Below are 21,551 nucleotides of genomic sequence, written 5' to 3' on the forward strand. Positions count from 1 at the left end.
CCTTTTTTCTCTCCCCGGTTTTGCTGCCTGTGCACCAGATTCTTGGTTTTTCAACCAAGCCGTTTTTGTTGGTGTTCCGAATTAAAATCTACTTCCCAGGCTAGAGCCACCTAGTTGGGCAGCTATAGCTTTCTGATGGAGGGCAGATGTGCACGGGATGGCTCCCTGTGACAGTCTCACTCAGGAGCAATCCTGCTACCTGGGCACAGAGCCTTGGCTGGCTGTCTCCACAGCCTTCCACCACTCCTACAGCAACTGCTGCTCCTGCTCCCCGAGAAGGGCAATCATGAGCCCTACTTGGAAGAGCAAACAAACATCTCATGCAGTAGGTTTTAACAGTGACTTTAAAAAAACCAAAATGCACAACTACTTATGTAACTGAGCTTTATTTAGAGTCTTTGAAGTCATAAAATGTCTCATTTTACTGATATACTTAAACATACAATCAGGAGGTTTAATTGCTTTTTCCCTTGCACAGAAATAAAGTTTTAAACAAACCAGAACACCTCAACCCAGACAAGCGTAATGCAAATTTAATTATCTAAGTTGGTCCTGTACCTACAGCACACGCTTCTCCGCATGGTCACTGGTTTATCAATTAGTTGCAATATAATTTTTGGCAGGAATATATTCAACACACAAAGTGCAAATTACAAGAAGCAGAAAATGTTCTCTCATTCTGAGCAATAAGAAGTGCAAAATATCTCAGCCCATAAATTCTATTCTTTATGTATATGAACAGTATGTGCATAATAGGCTAATAAATAGCTGTGTAAAACTTCATAGATTAAATGTGGCAACATCTTAAAGTAGGAATGCAACAGTTATAAAAACATAATCAGACAGAAGAATCATTATATTTTGTTCATAAATTCCACCAATATTTCTGAGGATACCTCTTCACATTTCACCTACCTGCCTTTAACTTCTGCATAGCTTGGATACATTTGCAACCAAAGGCAGTTTGTTAAAAATTCTCCGATTTGCTATATCTGGACATATTTCTGTGCGTCTACAATCAAGGTTCCACTAATTCTTCACTTGGCAAATTAAATAGTACAGTGGGAATCCATTGAAAATGTGAAGTCTCTTCCAGGCACTATTAACAGAATACCCACTAATGGTTCCAGCAGGCTAAATGCACTTTGTGATTACCAGGAGTTAAAGAAAACTTTTCAAGGAAAGAAGGAAAACCATTTCAATGAGAGCTAGTGACAGCTTGCTTGTTTCAGTGTGGTTAATCTGATTTCAGTACCTGTTCTTTCATGTAAAATGGGGGAATACCCACTAGAGCTAAAACATTCTGAATGCGGTACTTTTAACACAAACCCAGTTATTATGTTACAGATTTTGAGTCCTCTTTCCATTTAATTCCAGAGATTTTTCACATAAAATGAGTAGCCAATTTTGACCCCCACAGCCTTTCATTTCTCCCAGCTACATCATCATTATAAATTATACCAAATAGTCCAAATCAGACTGGGCTGCTTCCTCTAAGACCCTACTGTTCCTCTGGATAGGAAGATTAAACCACAACGACTTGCATTGCCATTAATCTGCCTGCCAAATTCATCTGCTAAATCACTATGGCCACGGTCATATAATCACTGCAGGAACGGCTGCGACACGTCACAAAGTTGTTAACTTTTGGCTGAATGTAGCTACATCTCACCTCCACTGCACAGAGTGGGACAAGTCTTGGGAAGGCTCTTTGTGGGCTTCAGCATGCTCTCACCTGGCTTAGCTTAAAACAAAAAAATAGTCGGTTGATTCGACTGAGCCGTCCGACTCACCAGAGGGGGCTGAGGAACCTCCTTCTGCATGCTCTGCCCTGGGGAGGATGGGCATGGCAGCCAGACCCAGGAGGACATCATCTTAAACTGCTGCAGCAGTCTTCCGCGGCTATCATCTCACCACTGCCTGGTATGATTCGGTGTTATCCAAATAGAACTCCAGCAGCCCTGAGAGAGAAGCATCCTCTGCAATCCGTGAAAGCCTCTTCCTGCACTATCTGATCCTGGAGAGACTCTTAGAAATGTAAAATGGTTTGCTGGTTTGGATTAACTGCGTCTATCCTTAAAGACAACGTGCAGAGGGACTGCTCACCATCATTACTAGAATTACAGGATCCCATTGCCGAAGCAAACTTTTGTCTTCATTAAAGTTTCAGGATGAACAATTATGCTGCAACTTGGCACGACGACAACTGTCTTTGTATGCCACATGCCTGGCATATACGAGCACATTTCTTCTTTAAAAATATGATTAGAATAGAACGAGATAGGTTGTTGTTGTTCATGCTGCCTAAATACCTGAAAAGCTCAAACATTTTAAAAGCCTAAAAAAAATAAATTTCCCTTTCCCCTAGTTTATTTTTCATGCTAAAGGCTGCAAATTGACACATCACAGTAATTACCTCTGACTAACTTCCATAGACCTACCCAAAGAGATAAACATGAGAAGTTCACATTTGACTATCAGACTTACTGTGCTGAGCACAAATAATTTCCCAGAGGAGAATTTGATATTTCATCATTTGGAACAGTGGTAATTTAATTACATTGCTAATGTTTTCTGGCATACTTGAAAGGACAATTAGCATAAGTAAATCATGAGTGAGATGACAAGTCACTCGGCATTTATTTCTGCTCATCAGATGAGATCAGTTGATGATCTAAATTCCCTTTTGTGTGCGAATTGATTCCAGGTTCAGCAGTTGTAACTGGGGTTCAGACTAGTGGGGATAAACCGCTGTATAAATACAGTAAAATGGATATTGTTCTTTGAAGTTTCTTAATTAAAACTTGTCCAGAAAAACCTCAAAAGCCACCAGAAGTAGGGGAGGGTGGGAAGAAAGGCTGATAAATGTGGAAGGCTAAATGAAGCTCGAGATGCACACTACCCTTTCCGGCAATGGGGTGCATATGGATTCATTTTTGCCAGGGTTTGCTTTACATCCTGCTCAGGCCTGAACAGTATTATTATAGCTCTACTGATGTTCTAAAATAATTGTATTTATCTCTGCAAGCGCAATGACATTCATGATAACACTGTTAATGTTACAGTTCCTTTCTGGCGCTTCAGAATAGCTACAGCTTGCTCATGAGTAACACCTTCCAAAGCTTCCCCATTAACTGCTAAAATCTGATCGCCACGCTTCAATCTGCCGTCGTCCGCAGCTGCTCCCTGCAAACGGCAAAGCAAGTCATTAGTGGCTGGTAGCATGGAGCCCTCCTGCCTCTCACAATGCTGATGGATGAAATGAAGGGGGATGCAGCACTGGAAATCCCACCGTAACTGGGTGGGTAACATGGGAAATGGCAGTGCTGAAGTCTCCCTGAGTGCTTCAACCATTGCCCATTGCTCACCCCACGTACCCAGCCCCATAAGGTCTGGGGCAGCGTGGGTGGGTGATAACCCATGGGAAGAAGAGAATTGGCTCATCCCTGAAAAAGCTGCAGTATAAAGGCTTTTATGATTATGGAGAGGCTTGTTAAAGCCGTATTTAAATGTACTCCACACCCAGTGCTGAGAAATGGGTTAAAATGTGGGGAGGGAGAGGGATGCAGAGCTCATGCAGCAGAACAGCGTGGGCACTACCCTAAGCCCCGGATGGAGCTTGGCTCCATCGAAGGTTCTGAGAAGCTCCCACAGAGCTTTAGAAATGGCTGTTCTCCTCCAAAGACCTCAGTGCAGCTCTTTTACCTAAATCCTGAGCACTGCCCTGCCCAGAGATTGGTTCATGGTGTCTGTTTCTCCTCCATGGCCCTACCAGTGACTGCAGTGTATTCTAGCTTTGATTTAGGGTTTCTCAGCTGTGCTCACATCTAGAAACTTGTAAATCTAAGCATCAGTTTAAAGACACAATATCCTCCCATGTTAATAATTTAAAATTGTAAAAAGACCAGATATTTGTGGTTTGAGCCCCAGAATCATAGAAGGAGAGGAGGCACAACTTCTACTCCACTTTCAGATGAAGTTTTCTTAAACTATGTCATCTACTCCGCCAGAAGCACTGAAACAAGTGACAGCAAGTAGACACGGGACAAAAAACCTATGTGTGACTGACTTCAAGGTTACTTTACATAAAGTATTCCTAATTCCCACTGTTTTTCTCCTCCCTGCCCCCACCACTTCCAGAACCCCCTTCACATGGCCATGCTGATGTATCTTGCTAGCCCATGCTGAGGTCGCTGACAGCAAGGGGACGGGTGGGAAAAGGGGTGGCTCTCCCTCTGCACCAGTGGCTGTCTGGCGCTGTCTGCCTCGAGGCTGTGTGGTACTGTTTCCTCTTCAGCCTCGGTGGCCAGAGCCACTACTGTACCTGGCCGGAAGGTGTTCCCCCCTGACACTCAGGGCTGGAGTCAGAGATGGGCTGAGACAGCCGCACCATGAGCAGCTCCAGCACGTGGGAGTGGAGTACTCACGGAAAGGCATGAGAAAGAAGCTGGAAGCAAGGGAGAATAACTAAAGCCAGGACCAACATGCAAGCCAACTCATTACCAAGCCACAAGGCATGGCGTTTTTGTCTTTTGGTCATTTTTCTCATTGAGGTAACTATCTTGGGCACAGGAGCTTATGGCTGGTTTTGCAGCTGAAGCTCAGCCACAAACATACAGCATTTCTGCAACTGTCTCCTCTCCTGTACAGGGGGAAAAGTGATGCCTCCATACCTCTTGGAAGGGACTTTGAGATTTACAGATATAAAACTGCCTTATAAATATTTTAATGGGTAAAACCAAGTTTCCCAAGTACACAGAGCAATTTTTCTGAGATAAAGCATCTTGTTTCAGCCATCAGCAACGTGAAATATAAACTGAGAAGCTGCCTGTGAGTTCCGGGTCCACTTACTCACGTTGATGTACTTAGTACGTTTTGCTTTCTACTACATAATATATTATCCAAGCCAAATCTTAGGTTTGTTTTTAAAGATAATATATAAAAAGAGAGAAAACAATAAAAAAAAAAAAAGATACCTTGGCAAATATAGTCTTGACATAAATGGGCAGGTCTCCATGGGGACTTCCATACCCCCCTACAATACTAAATCCCAGTCCATCAGAACCTTTCTCCAAAGTAATAATCTTAGGCTGAGGTGCTCTGAAAACACAATAAATATCACTTAGAATAGCAATGTTTTGGGGGGTCTTTACACAGAAGGAACACTTACAGAGATATTTATCTATCAAGAAGTTTTTCACACAGTCACAAACCATGACTCTTGTCCTTGCACTGAAATACACTCCTGTGCAGCCTGAAGTTCAGATGCTGTTCGGTGTACTTCAGCTCCTCACTTTGAAAATACTTGTTTTTAGAAAGATCTCAACAAGAGCATTTATCGCTGATGCAGAAGTTAAATTTCCCTCATCTGCGGGCGCTGCGTGTACGTAAAGGAGAGTTTGCCTTCTTACCGGCCAAGCTGTCGTGTTTAGTCTGCATAAGTCGCAACTGCAACAATTTCCTTACAGTATGATTTTACTTTATGACTTCAGAGGAATGAGTCTAATAGACAGGGTGCAGCCAGGAACACTTGTGTTTATAGTCTCAGCTCTACTGCAGGCTCTTTGGGCTGTTTCCTAACAGTCTATATTTGACCTACACCCTGTGCCTCGTTACCGCAGAGGCTGACTCTGAAGAGCCCCTCACTCAGTGCATTACTTAGACCCTGAACTGCTCTTCAGGGGCTTTTACTGTCTACACTGAGCAAAGGAAGATTTTTTGGTGGTATTTATACCACTCATATGTACACATCCATCTCAAATTTGAAAAAATAATTTCTGCATATTTAGAAAAAATTATTATGGACAAAAGGTGTTTGGCATCTTCCACCTCTATAAAGGTATAGCCTATGATGACTAGAATCTAGCCATGTCTTTAGGACAGACTGAATGCATATGCCTACTTAATTCTACTTCATATTTTCATTCAAATTCCCTTACTATTTTGATATCAAAAGATAATACAAATCCTTTTGTGAAGTAAGCAATTCTCCTTTGAGAGCAGCAACAAAAACAGTATCTCACGTTGTAAGACTAGAGAATGCAGCACAAATATCTTAACTTTTATACCCTTTTATGCCCTGAGATAGGGCAGCAACTTGCATCTCAGCTTCTTAAAATAAATATTATGAATGAAAGAATGAAAATTAAGAACATAATGAAGCTAATGAACAAAAATGAAGATCAAATGAATTTCAAAATGATAACTGGAATGCTATAAGCTGCCCTAAAAAGCACATGATGGAGAATGATGCATGGCCATGAGAGGACTAGACCTCTAACTTCCACCACCATACAGAAGTGCTGTAAATATAAAAAATTTTAATTGGACTTTTTCAAATCGTAAAGCTAAAAAGATTCAAAAGAAAGAAATTTCTGGGACATATTTTGAAGCATTTCTCTCTGATATCAGGCTTTTTAACACCTCTTGCCTTATTCTGCCAATGACAAATTATTTCAAATTGCTACAGTCATAACTCCTTTGAGGCAAGGAAGCCAACAGACAAGGGCAGAACTACCATGTCAGCATAACACATTAGAAAAGAAGCGAGATTTTTTTTTTTTTTTTATTTAAATGTCCAGAACTAGTGCTTGGAAACATATTTTATGCTTATTTACTCAAGCAATTTTTGACACCAGGTGAAGATGGACATGAATCCATAATCAGCTTGGAGAAGGTCACAGTTACCATTTTAAAGGCGATGGAAAATTAGAGAGAAAAGCAATGGGAGAGACTTTCTTCACCAGCCTAGGTTTTTCTCTTGCATGGGGCGTAGAAATCCACCTCAGTTATGCAGACTAAATACAAACTTACTCAGGATCTTCAGAAGGATGTTCAGAAGAAGAGTTAAGGTTACATCCTGCAGACATGCTCTCCAGCTGGGTAGCAATGGCACTGATGTTGGTATCAGCCACAACCTAAACAGAAGGATGCAATGAAGTAAGTACTAAGTGTGTTCACTTAATACCAAAGACATCTTGGCTTTGGTATTTACATTTACATTACATTAGGAAAAACAATCATTGTTTTCTTTTCAAGCAAATTTCAAATACAAGTCCTACTCTCTTAGATTTCCTACTAACTCAATAGTTTCAAATAATAGAATTAATAGTAACCACCTTTCTGGAGGTTAAATGCAAACTTTGCTCTGAAGCTTTCTCTCGCCTTTCCATGAGTACCACTCAGACACTGAGCAGAGGGGAACAGTCCTGGATAATCCAGAGAAAGAGATTACTTTGTCGAGGAAATAGGCACGACTCAGAGTCAACACAAGGTGTCCAGTATTGGGCTTGAAAGTAAAGGTCTCCCACAGAGAACACCTTAGCCTTTAATAAAATACAGAGATCCAAGGGTCCATTGGACTATGGGGCAAAGGTCCTGAAATACCTTAGATTGGTTTGTTGGCCAAGTGGGGAAGAAATTAATCCTTAGTTTCAACTTTTCTGCAATTTTGAGCATGAATCTAACAAACTGGATTCTTAAACTTCCCAATTCTGGCTCCTACATTATTCTGAAACCATCATGAATTACCACCACACAGTAATTAATAGAGCTGATGACATTTTGACAGGTTGTGAGGCAGCAAACTTGGTCAGGCTGTTTAAAGCAACCATATCAATGCTGTATAGGTTATTACAAATATGACTATGGCTGTATTGAGAACACTGTTACTTGCATGCCGAAGTCTGGTGTTTGTTGTTCACAGGGGTTTAGCCTCATAAGGATAAAAGCTTGTAGCCTGTAGGCCCAGTGGGATTTATTAAATACAAAGTCTCAATGCCCACTCTAGTTTTTTTTTTTTCTTTTCTTTTAACCTTTCATTGCATGCTAATTTTCTATTCTTTGCTTTTTTTTCTGGAAAAAATTTGAGGAAAACATTATGAAGTATTTTGGATTTTAAGTATTCACAGCTGAAAAGGCATCAACTTCCTAACAACTACATGCCGTGGTATTCCCCTCACTCCATCTCCTTCTGATGAGATATTCTTCTCTGCTTGATGTCTACTGTACAGCACAGGAGTTTGGCTCAGAGACAGTGAGAAGTACCCACTAAGTATATTTTCAATACTTCCCCTAGCTATCTGTGGTCTTATTTTATCAAAATTAACAGGCACTTTTTCCACTCCTTGCTGTGAACATAGCTTAAGGGAAATGTACCTTTTCGAAATAAAAAATCCATTATATAAATCCCCTGTTTTAAATGAGTGCTCACAATTCTTCCACAACAATATTTCCCTCTTTCTAATCACTTGGAGCCAAGAGGGTGGTAGCGTTTTCTAGGAAGGAAGATTAGTTCTCATGCAAATTTTGCATCCCAGGACTCAGGTTCTCAGATGCCCTAAATGAAAGGGTCCAGCAGACAAGATAGCTGCACCTGGCTCAGCCAGCAAAGATACCGTTAAGTTCTCCTTCCCGTTGCAGTAGAGGAAAGAGTGCCAGCCAGTATTTGTTGTATTTTGTTGTTAAATAAAACGAGGGCAAAATAAATCTATATTAAAAAATCTTCAGTTGGCAGTAAGAACATATCAGAGTTCAACAACCTTGTAAAAAAGCTTCCCCCTTATCTCATTACTACACCTGCAGAAAAGAAATTAAATTAAACCAAAGCATCAAAACAGCCAAAAGGGATGATTGTTCCCCTGAGACCCTAATCTCCCATTTGCAAACAGCATTTGCAAACTCCTTTACCATCCTTCCCAGGACGTACTGATAATAAGCCTTTCCACACGGCTGAATGCAATTATCTGACCTTTCAAAGCAGTTTGCCATGAAGTGGTCTAACCTGATAATAAATAGAATTACTTAATGACACATCAGTCATGATTACCACAGCGATAGGATTATTCCATTTAGATTGTTTTAATAAAAAAAGCAATCCAGTGATTGAGAAGTACCTGCGTTAGCATGTAAGGTAACAGTATCACCACGCTTACGGCAGGGCTTCAACACTACTCCCTGCCGGCATTAAAATATAACATTCCACCTCCACATTACACATTTTTAATAAAGGAAAATAGACTCTATTCTATCAGAATAAACCTGTATCATCGGTAAGAAGTATTAAGCCCACTTTAAGCTAGTCAGCAAAAACACGGAAGAAAACTGTTAGCTGACAAACCCAAAGACATTTCTAGAAGAACCTCTTTGTTTATGTGAGCGACCAACTGACAGCATGCTTCATCAGGAATATTTTAAAATACACGGTGAGGTGGAATACACTGTATTACAGCTTTCAAGATTAGCAGTTTTGGGTTCTGCAGCAAGCTTCATTTTCTATTCTGTGAATACTGTTGACATGAAAAGTGAAATTACTCAACGTTAGTAACAATACGATAACTATAATTCAACAGAAAATCCTCAGCTGGTGTATATCTGTGTATTTCATTTGACTTCGATGGAACTAAGTGAATACACCACCTGCTCTGGAGCTGGCTCATCAGTTACCAGGTCAGCAGTTCACGGACAGGCAAAGAATAAGCAAGCCTAAAACTAAGTTTATTATAATTTCATTTCCTTTTTTTTTTTATTTTTTGCTCCCCCCCCCCCCATTTTTTATAGTCACATTTGTGTTGTAATGTAAGCAAGATGCTTTAAAAATCTCTCAAGATGTATTCCAATCCAGTATGCTGTGATGATAAAAAAAATTTAAAAGTAGATTTTAGTGGTACGTCTTAAGCTTGTTTTCCAATTGTTACAATAATTCTGCAAATTAGTACTATTTTGAACACTCTCTGGCAAGTATTTTTCCCATTTCTTTGTGTAAACATAAAAATAAATGAAAGATGAATATACTGGCAAGCAGCAATTAGAACCAAAGTGGCAGAACATGTCTTCCTTATAGCTAGCATATAAACGCGGCAGTGATAACAGTTTTCTCTCTTGAGTGTTATTATTCATTACCTGTAGAATAATCAATTCTAGGCAGCACTGTCTTAAAGATGATGTTATCATTTTTACTAAATGCTGCTAGCATTTCTTTCTTCTTCCCCTTCCAAGAACAAGGAAATTAACACTGTGGGCAGTTTGGTCACAGGCTAGTTACGTGCATGCACACATACACACACATGTAATTTCTTGTTCCTAGTTAACTTCAAATAAAAAAAAAAACTTGGAAGCTTGTTGATTTACCATGTGTAGCAACAAGTTATTTTGTTCTCTTTGTTATGCTTTTATATAATCATGCTCACAGCCTGTATGAGTGGCAATAAAGAATTTTTGAATGAAAATTATTTCTTGCTTTCATTCTGTGTAATTCCCATCAGCAAGCACCCTGCAATTCTGTGATGCCTTGTGCCAGTGATGCTTAGGCTTTTTTTTTTTCCTGAATACCATTTATCTACCCTCATGCAGCTGCATGTTCAATTTATCACCATACCTGCAGGATAATGCTCCCATAAGCATTCTTTAGTAGATTAACCGCATCTGCATGAGACAGCCCATCCAAAGGTTGCCCATTAATACTGACAATCCGATCTCCAACCTAAAAGTACAACAGTAATGGAAAATTACTAGCATTAGGGAAAATTAAAATTAAGAATGCTTAAAATTCCTTGTGAACTTAGCACCACACAGTCATGCTTCCCTTTTGCAGGATCCCTTTTGTGAGAATTCTGCATTGCTAGTGATCATTTACCGTTCTTCAGAGCAAGTACAATACGGATTTTTTAAAATCAGAGAAACAAAGATGGGTTGTATTTTACTATTTCCATTTGCAAGCAGAGTGTGAGGTTTTCAATGCTGTCCTCCCATCCAGAAAGAATTGCGTCCACACGTGCAGACAAGTTCATGTTCTTACAGACTATGTATGCACATGCTGAATGCAGTATAGGAAAGCAGCACTTCTGATTTTAATCTAATTAACTTAGATGATTTCTTCTTCTTGTACATAGAAATGATCTTGACCTGGACACTGAGTGCTATTGTGTAATTCTATTAGAGACAGGGTATGAATGTAGCAGCATGTACTAATGAATCTCATGGGCCAAAGCAATCCTATGCATCTGCATAAGAAGTTCTTTTCAATAATAATGATTTATTGAAATTCTCTCCAAAACTGGAAAGTGTACACCATGGTCATTTGTGGAAACCCACAGATCCTGTGGGTCTGATACAAGTGCTTTATTTTTGGCTTTTCTTTATAAGGGCCTTAAGATCAAACAACTGAATTCTGTTTCCACCTGGATTGAGCTCTACATGATGCCCAGTCTGCAACCCCCAAAACGCCTGTGGTTTCCAAATCGCCTGTTGCTGCCCGCCCTGGGTCTGGATGAACATAGACATTCAAAGACTGCAAACTCGTTTATGTTCTTTTTCTTAATGTCACTTTTCCATGTGGGCAACCATTGGCATTATCCCAAGATGCAATATAATCAAAAAGGGAAGAGAAGGGAAGGTTTGGTTTTTTTTTTTTTTCGGTTGGTTGGTTTTGGGGTGGTTTTGTTTGTTTGTTTTTGTTTGTTTGTCTTTAAGGACAGAATAGTCTATGAGACGTTATCAAAGTGATGGCATATAGAAAAGTGTTTGAGGTTCCTTCTCAGTGGGAAACACTGCAGATGAAATAGGAAGTATTGAGAGGACCCCTCTACTCACTCTGAGTCTTTGGGTACGCGCAGCCACACCACTGGCTTGAATCATAGCAATGAAGATGGGAGTATCTCCTAATGGACTTCCCTTCCCTCCTGCTATACTGATACCAAGTGCATCATTTGGTCCCTAAAACAAAACAAAACCCCCAACATTTGCAATTAGAGTGACTTGTAGAGGTCAATGTTCAGGGTATAGCAATAACTGACTCATTTGATTTATGGAACATGGAAGAAAATAAATAGGTTTGACAGACACACACTTCCTCACACATGCATGTCCTATTACACAGGCGTGCATCCAGCAACCTATTGCAAAGACAAATAATGCAACTTTACTTCTGAGAAATGCTACAGAAATTAACAACTTCAGTTAAAGGTGTCAGCTTTTTGAATTTACAGAAAATAACTCACTGACCCTTGTTATCTCCACAGTCCTTGGGCCCATATCTGCTCCTACTAATAAAGAAACAAACAATTAGCTTCTGTAATTAAGAGATAATATAATTAAGAGATAACACTGTCAGGTGACAATGGTCCCTTGCTGCCTAGTCACAGTTATCACCAAGCAGAAGCGGAGCCTTCCTGTGCCAAACCAGGCAGTGCTGCTCACGTTAGGAGGACAGGATTTCTGTTTCACTCGGAGATGAATACGGATGTAATCACTCTGGCTGACGGATGCCACTGTGACGCCCATTGTAGCACAGCCGCTACTCACCACAATCTATTGAATAGCAGCACTCTGTCAGCCTGAAGAAAAGCCCTATTGTGCATTTCACTCAATTAAAGATTGGCTTATTATTCATAAATCACAGTGTCCCTACCACAAAGGGGTAGGGTACATGGCTGGTCTGAGACTGTTGAGGTTCCATTGATTTCCTCTTCTAATTTGTGCTGTATTAGTAAATAATAGACAGCCAGGAAGTCTGGCTGGAATATATCTAGCCATAGGACATTTGAAAGTACTCAAGACATTAAAAATGCTAGACCAACCCCTAATTCTACCAGCTTTAATTAAACTATTTTAAGACCCTTTAGAAAGCAGGCAGAATTAGTCTCTTTCAAGAGTTAAAGATTCCTAATAACACACATCAGTATTTCTCAGCACCACACACATGCGTTTGTGCAAATATTTGCTATGAGTACCCAAGGCAGGATGGCTGAGGTGGAGCGAGGTCTGTGGCAGTGGGAAGCCCAGCTCTGACAATGCCGCATCAGGGCATGCAGACACATGCTTTCAGTGCTGCAGGACCCTTAAAATAGCACAAGGAAGGCTGCCCAAAAAGCCACACGCCTCCTCCAGTGCATGCAAACTGGCAGAAGAAACATCTACTTCTGCCCACGGTCAGACAAAAGCAAAGTTTACCAACTTCTGACACAGGTCAGAGCATACAAATGCACAGGCTGTCCACAAGCTACTGCAGGTTGTAGATTTAGCACTTGCTAAATCTGCAAATTGCAAACTGAGCATTGTGACTTTCTCATTACAAAACACCCCTTTATACACTCAAGAGCAACAAAGATATAAATGAAGTGGTGGCAGCTTTATTCCCTGAGAAAACTGTTTCTAATGCGAGAACCTTGCCTGTACTAAGCCTCTGACAAGGGCGTCAGGGAATTGCAGGGCACAGGAATTCTGCACTTAAAATAGAGGAACCATTACTCTACTAGTAGACATAAAAATAATGTCATCTGCTGGAAAGTGTTTGGGTCTTAAAATATCAGTGGTACGTCTTCTGGGAGGCTGGATAGGAAAACCAGATTCAAGTATTCATCTTTGTTTTTAAACCAACACAAATATAAAGCAAATAAAATGCAGCTATTCTGACAGCTACCTAGATTATACCTGAGTTTCTCTGAGACACATCTGCTGAAGATCTTTTTGTGCTGACAAAATTCTGTAAGGTAGAGAGGACTGGAGCAAGCGCAGGGCGGAAGTGGCCATGGACACTCTGTTGGCTCGCCTGAAGTTAAAAATAAATCAAAACCTGTGAGTCAAACCCAAACATTAACTTTAAAGCAGCTCCTGCAACATACGGGCACAGCTGTGCTCTGTGCCAACCAGACTGGAAATACCACATCGGCCACGCAAGTGCAATCCCCTCTGATTTCATTTCCCAAGGGGGAACCTACCAAAATCTATTCTGAGCTGTAGGCACACCCATAGTGCTGCTCACAGTATCACACAACTGCACTTCAATCTGTTAAGTACACACCTAACGTGTACATTGTCTAGGTCTGCTCTAGAGGGTATAAGGAAGTACAATTAACCCCCTCCTCTACTTTTTCCCAGTGTGTCTCTGAATCTGAGAAGAAGGTGAGATGATGGTTGCTGCTAAAGCTTGTGGGCATCTTCCCCATGGTGCACCCTGCAGGCACCTCACCCTGCAATGAGCATGCACACAGCAGGACACAAAACACCTCCTCTCCCACAAGGTGGGGATAACACACCCATCTTGTTACATGGCAGTACTCTACAGGCTTTAATATTTCAGCTGAATTTACTACCTGATTATAAGGTCCCGTAACTGACCCTGCTCCTTTCATTTACCCATGAACCTCCTCTTGTTTCCAGAACAACATGCCAGGTGACAAAAGGGAGAGCCTCTGAAGATAGCTGCTTGTACATGTTACCAATTCTTGGCCATCCATATCCAGCCCTCCTTTCCCTATCTCCAAATCTGGCTTTATCTTCAGACTCTGCCCCTCAAGGAAATATCATAATAATTTCAGAAAGTGCATCTGAACAACAGGTTTCACTGAGGGCCAGACCTTTTCAGCTAAGCCATCCTATGCAAAACAAAGATCTGGTCTATACTTCTCTGTCCACAGCAGAGCTTTCTCCCGCTAAATGCATTAGGCGGTGAATCAAAAGCGTTGGCAGCATTTATCTTAACTGACCAGTGTGCAGCTGTCAGCAACAAACAACAGGCAAAGCACAATTTCCACCTCCAGTTGCCAATTCATGGGTCAGTTAACATAATTTGCAATATGTGTGAAAGAAATCGCTGTCCTGCATTACATGGCTTATATCTCTACTGTTAAAGGTATGCAACAGACCAAGAAAAAAGCCAAGTGAGGACAAAAGTTCGGGGTGCTCTTGGCCAACAGCTTCTAAAGCATTGCTCACAGTTGTGCAAATCATTCAAGCTGATTTGCCGTATTATCTGCCTAGACTGTTATAACATTTGGAATGGTTTTGCTGAGAAACATTTATTCAGTTTTCAAAATCACCAAGTCACTTAGGAGCAGTGAGATGAAGGCTCTCAAATGACTGCGTTAAGAACAGCAGTTAAGATTTCTTGTATTTAAAAAAATACAGAAATTACCAGGTTCCTGCAAAAGCCTCTTATGCTACAAAGAAAGAAGGATGATGTAGTTTGATCTGATTTTTTACCTAGACTCATGTTAGATACTATGGCATTTTGCTTCCCTTTCAGATATGAGTTTTACATAGTAAAACTGGGTGGATAATTTTTACCTGTCACTTTTTGATTACATTGCTCTTGCTTAGGCTAGCTGTTGATACAATGACAATACTCAGGACTGCTGTCTTTACTTAATGCAATCAGTATTATTTTCCTCTGTTATTTCATTTCTCCTTGCCTGCTGTATGCAGTGCAGACGTTTCTCCAATGATATTTAGTCATTATTTTTAAAGCTGGGCTTAGCCCAGCTGTTCCTGCAAGGCTTTAGCCCTTCCTGATACCTCACTCACCCAGACAGCAGGTTGGATCACTGCTGGCCTTTAGAAAGTTAAGAAATCACAACACATGACTATGATTTTGGCATCCTTTTTGGGTTGTTCATGAACAACATCAAGGACAAGCTACCTTTTACTGACCTCCTTAAAAGCATTCCTGCCTTAACTCACATCCCCCCAAAGTCTCCCACAACTCCTCCTCTCCATTTCCAAAACCAAGCCCTTCTTTTAGCATTTATGCTGGCTGGGCTGGATCCCACCAGTGATGCAGCCTCTCCTGCCTGGTTGCACATCAGTGTGAGAAGGAGACGTGTGGGCAATGTCCCCTGGGTCCCTGACACCTGCACCTGGGCAGAGAGGGGGCAGAACACTCCAGAGCAATAGCACGGTTGTGAACCACAGCTCCTGGGGAGAGCCAATGTCTCTTGGGGACATTGGCAACTTAAATGTCATGGCAAAGCAGTCAGTCTTCAGAAGGGAAATCCATTCAAAAAAAGTTTTGTAAGTCATCTTGCTTGGTTCTCCTCCCTTGCAGTACTTGGGACTTCAGTGCTAACGGTATCAGTGTGTGAGCTGGCTGGGGGACGTGGGGAGAGGGAAAAAGCCCTGCACTGATTGAAAAATGAATTGTTGTCCTTGCTTCAGGTAAAAAGCAAGTGAAGCAGGAAATTGCTCTGTGTTTTCTTTGAGAGGAAAGCAGCTCTCATGTGGTTGTGCCAGAAGATAGGCTAAGATATAGTTCAGTTTCATTAACTCATTTTGATTGACAAAACAGCTGCAGAAAACACATTCAGCATTTTTTGCAGGTCTAAAAAAAATTTCTGGGCATCACCATTTGAGAAAGATATTACATATTTTTGGTGTGTCTCAGGAAGACGCTCCTTAAAAAGATACATTAACTAGCTTGTTTATTTAATCAGCATTTCAGCGTGACACTTACTTTGCAGTTCAGCACAGAAAATCATTGTGATAAAATATTTTGTTCCACATCCTCAGCAGTAAGTGCCTATGGAAGGACTGAGCCTCACATGCACACCTGTGCACCATCTCCATGCCTTACCCTTCACACCTACATTTTATACATATTAATTTGTCACTAACCTGACTGTTTTCGGGTGTTTTCCGTGATGATAGCCATGATCCAGCTCGCAATCTCCCAAGCTCAAGATGCACTAAGCCTTGGGCACACTTGGGAAAAAACAAAACATGCAGAGCATTTAAGTAGACATATAATATTTCACACTCTCCTGAAGAGAATTATGTTTATATTCAGCACCACAACTCCGTGAAGAAAACCACAAGGAGTTCTCAAAACATTAACATTTGTATTTAGACAATACAAAAAGTACTGGTCCCTGGATTTAGGTCTATCCTGAAGACTTATCCTGTTTGCTGAGGTCGTTATGAATCTTCCTGCTGGCAAACTACATACGGTCAATTACACAGTAAAAAGAAACAAAAGGCCCCCAACTCTTTAACTGACATTTGCCACAAACAATATGCATGAAAAAACACTTCAGAGGGAAAATGCTGCAGAAAGGGGGTGAATTTAACACATATAGATTCAACTTAATAACATACCCTCATATCACTGATTTCCAATTCTTAAATAGGTAAACCTTTGGCCACCCGAATGAAAAAAAGCAAGGAAATAATTAGGATTTCTGTTCAAGACTGAAAGAAATCATATGCAGAAACACTAGTGGTGATGGCAGGGGTAAAGGCCTTGTCTCCAGATGCAGTTTTGAACAGAAATGGGTGTGCACCATTGCTCCCACCCATGCTTTCATCCTTGGTACAGGCTGCTGGGCCTGGGAGCTGTACAGAGGATCTAACATCAGGCACTTGCAGCAGGCCATCCCCTGCCCTCTCCTCTGCCTCAAGCAGTCACATGCTTTCTAATGCAAAAAAGAAAATTCCCCCAGACTGCACAACTTCAGAGTATAAAATCACTCCCCTAAGATAGAAAGCTGTGCAGAAACTGATTTAAGCTGCCTTTTATGGCTGCAGGTTAGTGCAGCAAAGCCAAAGGCATTTGATTTCAGAGCTGACTTGTATCACTCTCAGGTTTCCAAATATTTTTCTAACATGTGAAATACAGTTACATTTTCAGATAAATGACTAAATACTTACTACATGTGTCTTTGTTTTCCCACTTCATATCATCCCACTTCTAAATATACATGGAGAAGTGATTTTAAATGAGTCTCCCAAAGTTATTTGAGATGAAATTCCTGTCTTGGCAATCAGTTCAAGCTGTCCTGCCTATGTGTAAACAGCACTTCAGAATAATTACCTTGCATAGTGTCAGTAACTGCAATTCAGTATCTTAAAATGTATTTTGTACTCACCTTAAGTATAGTGGCAACAGTCTCTTGTGAGGCATTTCTCATATCCTCTCCATTTACAGACAAAATCTGATCTCCTTGAATTAATCTTCCATCTAAGTCTGCAGCTCCTCCTTTAACAATGTCAGAGATAAACACTCCACTTCCATTTCTAACAATGCAAGAAGCATATGGCTAATTACACAATCCAATATTCTTTGGGAGACCAATTTAGATTACTTGCATTTAAGAGACATTAAAAGAAACCTGTGAGCAGAGGAAGAACTAGTTTTACACCCCATTCAACCATTTGAGTGTAAAAAAATCTATGCGTTTTAAAACCAAGGCATGTTTTGCTATATTTAATGCTGTTTTTCCCCTTGAACTGTTAGTTCTGACTGCATGATCCATAAAGATTAATGAAAAATACCACTTTGCATGAATAAAAATCCAAGGATCAGTCTAAGATGGAGTTAAACTACCTCCTGATGTGCCTGATATGAATTATGCAGCCTCAGATTTTTTTTCTATATTCCCTCTAATGGTTCAGCTCAGTTTCTCTTTTAGACGCCTGGAGACCCCCACCAGAAGACCAGGGAGAAGTCTGCAGAAAAGACTTTTATAGTTTGCACATGAGTTATGCAGCAGAAAACCCAGCTTTGTGGCTGTCTGCCTGCAGTGGGCAGCGAGGCTTGTGAGAGTAGCAGGCTACCCAGACTGGGGGAAATGTATTTATTTATCAGCTCCAGCCTCCTCACGGGCAGTTCCCTCCCAGAGGCTGCAGGACCCCCCTGTGCTGGCCCCAGCTCCCGGAGCTCGCTATGGTGTGAGCTGGTGCCGACTGCAATGCCAAAATTTGGCGTTTGGTATCCTTCACCCTGAATGATATAACACTTCACAACCTGAATTATACCTGGGTATAATTTAAACGACTTCAGAAATTGAGCTAACTCTAACGTGGAAATCCCCACAAGCAAAGCACTTAGCAATAGTACAGAAAGTTTTGCACAGAAGCAAACGCGGGAGGGCTGGAGACTGTGATTACCATCTGCAAGGTAATTTACATAACCTAAATTAATTACCCAACCCACAATCTGTTCACAACACCTGGGTTAAACATTGCCACTCTTGTAAAAAACTGCTGCAGAAACTTTACTGACCGTATGCAGTCAGGATAATGACATGATGATTTGTAACTGAGAAAGTAAATTTTTTTTGGCAATACAGAAGAGCAACCACATGACTCTTGTGTACCAACACTGAGTGAGTGCTTGCCAATGTCATGCCGTAAATCTCTTCTAGCAATGAAAGATTAAATCTATCAGTGCTCTGCTTTGAATGATCTAATAGCAATGGTTTAGAAATACATCAGTGAAAAGTCACATTTTATTAAGGAACTGTTACCTACTACCGTACCTCAGATTCTGCTCTGAACTCACAGAACTGCTGTCTACAGCCCTCTACAGTCACTTTGATACTGTTCAGGATTTGGGTCTAACTCAGCCTCTTAGCTTCCACTGACATTGGTCCCTTTGAACCCGAGTAGGAGCTAGATCTAACTCACAAATCCATTTTCAAAGCCATATCCTGGTATTTGGAAATAATAAAGTTTCTTTCCCTGTTTTAAAATCAGAAAAGCCACGGCTAGTGCTTCTAAGCCCTGAGACACGGCTATGTTGAATCAGCAGAACAGTGAGCTCTGGGTTCTGCATGCGCCCACCTGGCCACACTCACTCAGAGCAGGACACCCGCTCTGTGCTGGGAGCCCTCCTGGGCAGCAGCAACCTTTGCTACACAGGTGTGTCATTGCTCTGATAAAGGAGCCAGGACCACAGTCCCATGGCACCCTTGAAATTACTTAGATCCAAAAGTTTGTTGCTTACAGGCTTTTTCCTTTTTTCATATTCAGTTTAATGGCTCGAGCTGCTCATACAGCAAAAAGCAAAATATTTCTCATTTGAAGTGCAGTCCGATCAAAGAGATACTCTTACCGTTTTCCAGCTATGCTGAGCCCTAGTCCCCGGCCCGTTTTCTTTTGTATATCTACATAGAAAATCTCTAAGTTTTCTTCATCTTTGTAATGCGCTTCATCTCTGTAAACAACCAACTGCACCTTCTGGGGCGTCTGTCTCAGCGCAGTGATAGCTTCTTCGTGGCTGGCAGTCCGCAGATCAATCCCGTTCACCTGAAATAATCAGTGTTTTCTTTCCAAATGACATGTATAAATGATCTTTTCATCACACCCTACCCTCGTGTGACAGGACAAATGTGTCAAATTGACTCCCCTTAGCACTCTAATTTAGTGCTCCCACTTCCAGAGGTCCGAGCTCTTGGATCTCCTACTGAGTGCGAGTTCAGTGCTTTGTGCCACTGCCTGGAGTAAACCGCAATCATCAAAAACATTTTGGCTTGTAAGTTTTGTGGGTGTTCTTCCCTTCTTTTTAAATGCTGGAACCTCAAACAATGCTTCTTTCTTACAACTAGACAAAGTGGGATGCGCTCCTTTGAGTTTCCTATATCTTTTACTGATCAGATTGCTTCTCCCCCAGCTTTGCAACACCGCCAAGCCGAAAACAGAAGGAATCAGAAACATTAGCAAACGGCAATGGAGAAGCCCAGGCAGGACATATTAAATGGTTATTTTGCTTTGTTCCAATAGATGGCACACAAGACCGCTCCTGGAGCACTCAATTACATTTCTTTTACAATAACCTGAAAATGTGTTAGCATTTTAGTAATTTCAGATAGAACAAGAAGTTCTGATTGAATGCTAAAGTATTTAAAAAAACTATTGTAAATTGAAACTTAATCTCCTAATTTTGCCAAGCCTGAGCCACAGATGCCCTTTAAGGTGTTTGCCAATATTCTGTTGATGAAATCATCTTTTATTTGTCAATACCAAAAAAATCAATGCTTAAATATTTTTGAAGTCTCTTTAGGAAGTAGCATGAACTGTAGCTGAATAACAATACAATGTTAATGCACTTACACAGGATAACCAATTTTAAGGCAATGAAAATATTTCTCAACATTTCTAGATATGCAAAGTTATAATCATACTTAATTTTACATTAAATAATTATGTCTAATCTATAGTAATTATATTCTTTTGTACTAATTCTGCATACATTTATTTATACACTCTATTGGTATTCTTTTCTTGACACAGGCATCTATGTGTGCTTTATCAAACCAATCTGAAACTAATTCAGTCATCTTTCTGATCCATTAGTATGGCTTTTAAAAGCTGAAACAATAACAATATTATGGCACACAAACATTATCAGTTTCCTGTTTGGCCAAAGAAGAATTAATTAACCCTCCCCATTTTTATCCCCTAATTATTGTGCTCTGTTAATACACAGTTATTTATAAAACGAAAACAACATTCAGCCTTAACACTAAAAAAATATTTTCAGTGCAAGAGCTGTAAAGACAACTCCCCAAGTACCCCTCACTATTTTTCTAACCCTACACACCAAAGCCTTAATGGCCATGCTGGGAATTTGTCCTGATCTGACAGCAAGAGGCTGCAAGCAGCTGCACTGAACCCCTGCCTGACGCAAGTTTCATTTGCAGACCAACACTTATTTCTTAACCCTTTCCCTCCGTGATTTTCATGCTTGTCTGCAGGGAAAACACTACATTTATTCACAGAAATTGTTCTGTGTGTTCACCAGTTTTATGAACTGTGGCCTGAAGGAGCAGGTAGCTCCCTCAGCAACGCTGCAGGCAGGCACTGTGAGTTTTTTAGCAGGGATGCTTGCAGTGATGCTGCAGCCACCCTCGCTGTCTCGCCCCACGTTCACCCAGCTCAGCACTTCGTTTGCAGGCAGTGCAGAGATACTGAAGTGGCAACGGTAGTGCAGGCCTCCGAATGAAAGATTAAACAGATGAATAATACTGAGCTATTGGACATGACAGCTGAACTATGTAATT

General features: G+C 40.8%; 1 protein-coding gene across 6 annotated transcripts in view; it reads right to left on the reverse strand.

Annotated features, from left to right (window-relative positions):
• Positions 1 to 370: 370 nt before the first annotated feature.
• The window catches only part of PATJ (PATJ crumbs cell polarity complex component), a 156,530-nt gene continuing 135,349 nt past the window's right edge, over positions 371 to 21,551 (reverse strand). For 5 of the 6 annotated variants that reach the window (XM_075097400.1, XM_075097402.1, XM_075097404.1 and 2 more), the window contains 10 exons: positions 19,604 to 19,797; positions 17,637 to 17,784; positions 16,387 to 16,473; positions 13,429 to 13,546; positions 12,001 to 12,041; positions 11,590 to 11,712; positions 10,376 to 10,480; positions 6,814 to 6,917; positions 4,977 to 5,100; positions 371 to 3,186 (listed from right to left, as the gene is read on the reverse strand). In XM_075097400.1, the coding sequence (XP_074953501.1) occupies positions 3,040 to 3,186; positions 4,977 to 5,100; positions 6,814 to 6,917; positions 10,376 to 10,480; positions 11,590 to 11,712; positions 12,001 to 12,041; positions 13,429 to 13,546; positions 16,387 to 16,473; positions 17,637 to 17,784; positions 19,604 to 19,797 (1,191 nt within the window). In that variant the 3' untranslated portion in view covers positions 371 to 3,039. The remainder of the gene's footprint in view (positions 3,187 to 4,976; positions 5,101 to 6,813; positions 6,918 to 10,375; positions 10,481 to 11,589; positions 11,713 to 12,000; positions 12,042 to 13,428; positions 13,547 to 16,386; positions 16,474 to 17,636; positions 17,785 to 19,603; positions 19,798 to 21,551) is intronic. The other variant, XM_075097403.1, reaches the window with a different exon arrangement.

This window comes from Phalacrocorax aristotelis, chromosome 6, assembly GCF_949628215.1.
Source record: "Phalacrocorax aristotelis chromosome 6, bGulAri2.1, whole genome shotgun sequence".
Lineage (NCBI taxonomy): Eukaryota > Metazoa > Chordata > Aves > Suliformes > Phalacrocoracidae > Phalacrocorax > Phalacrocorax aristotelis.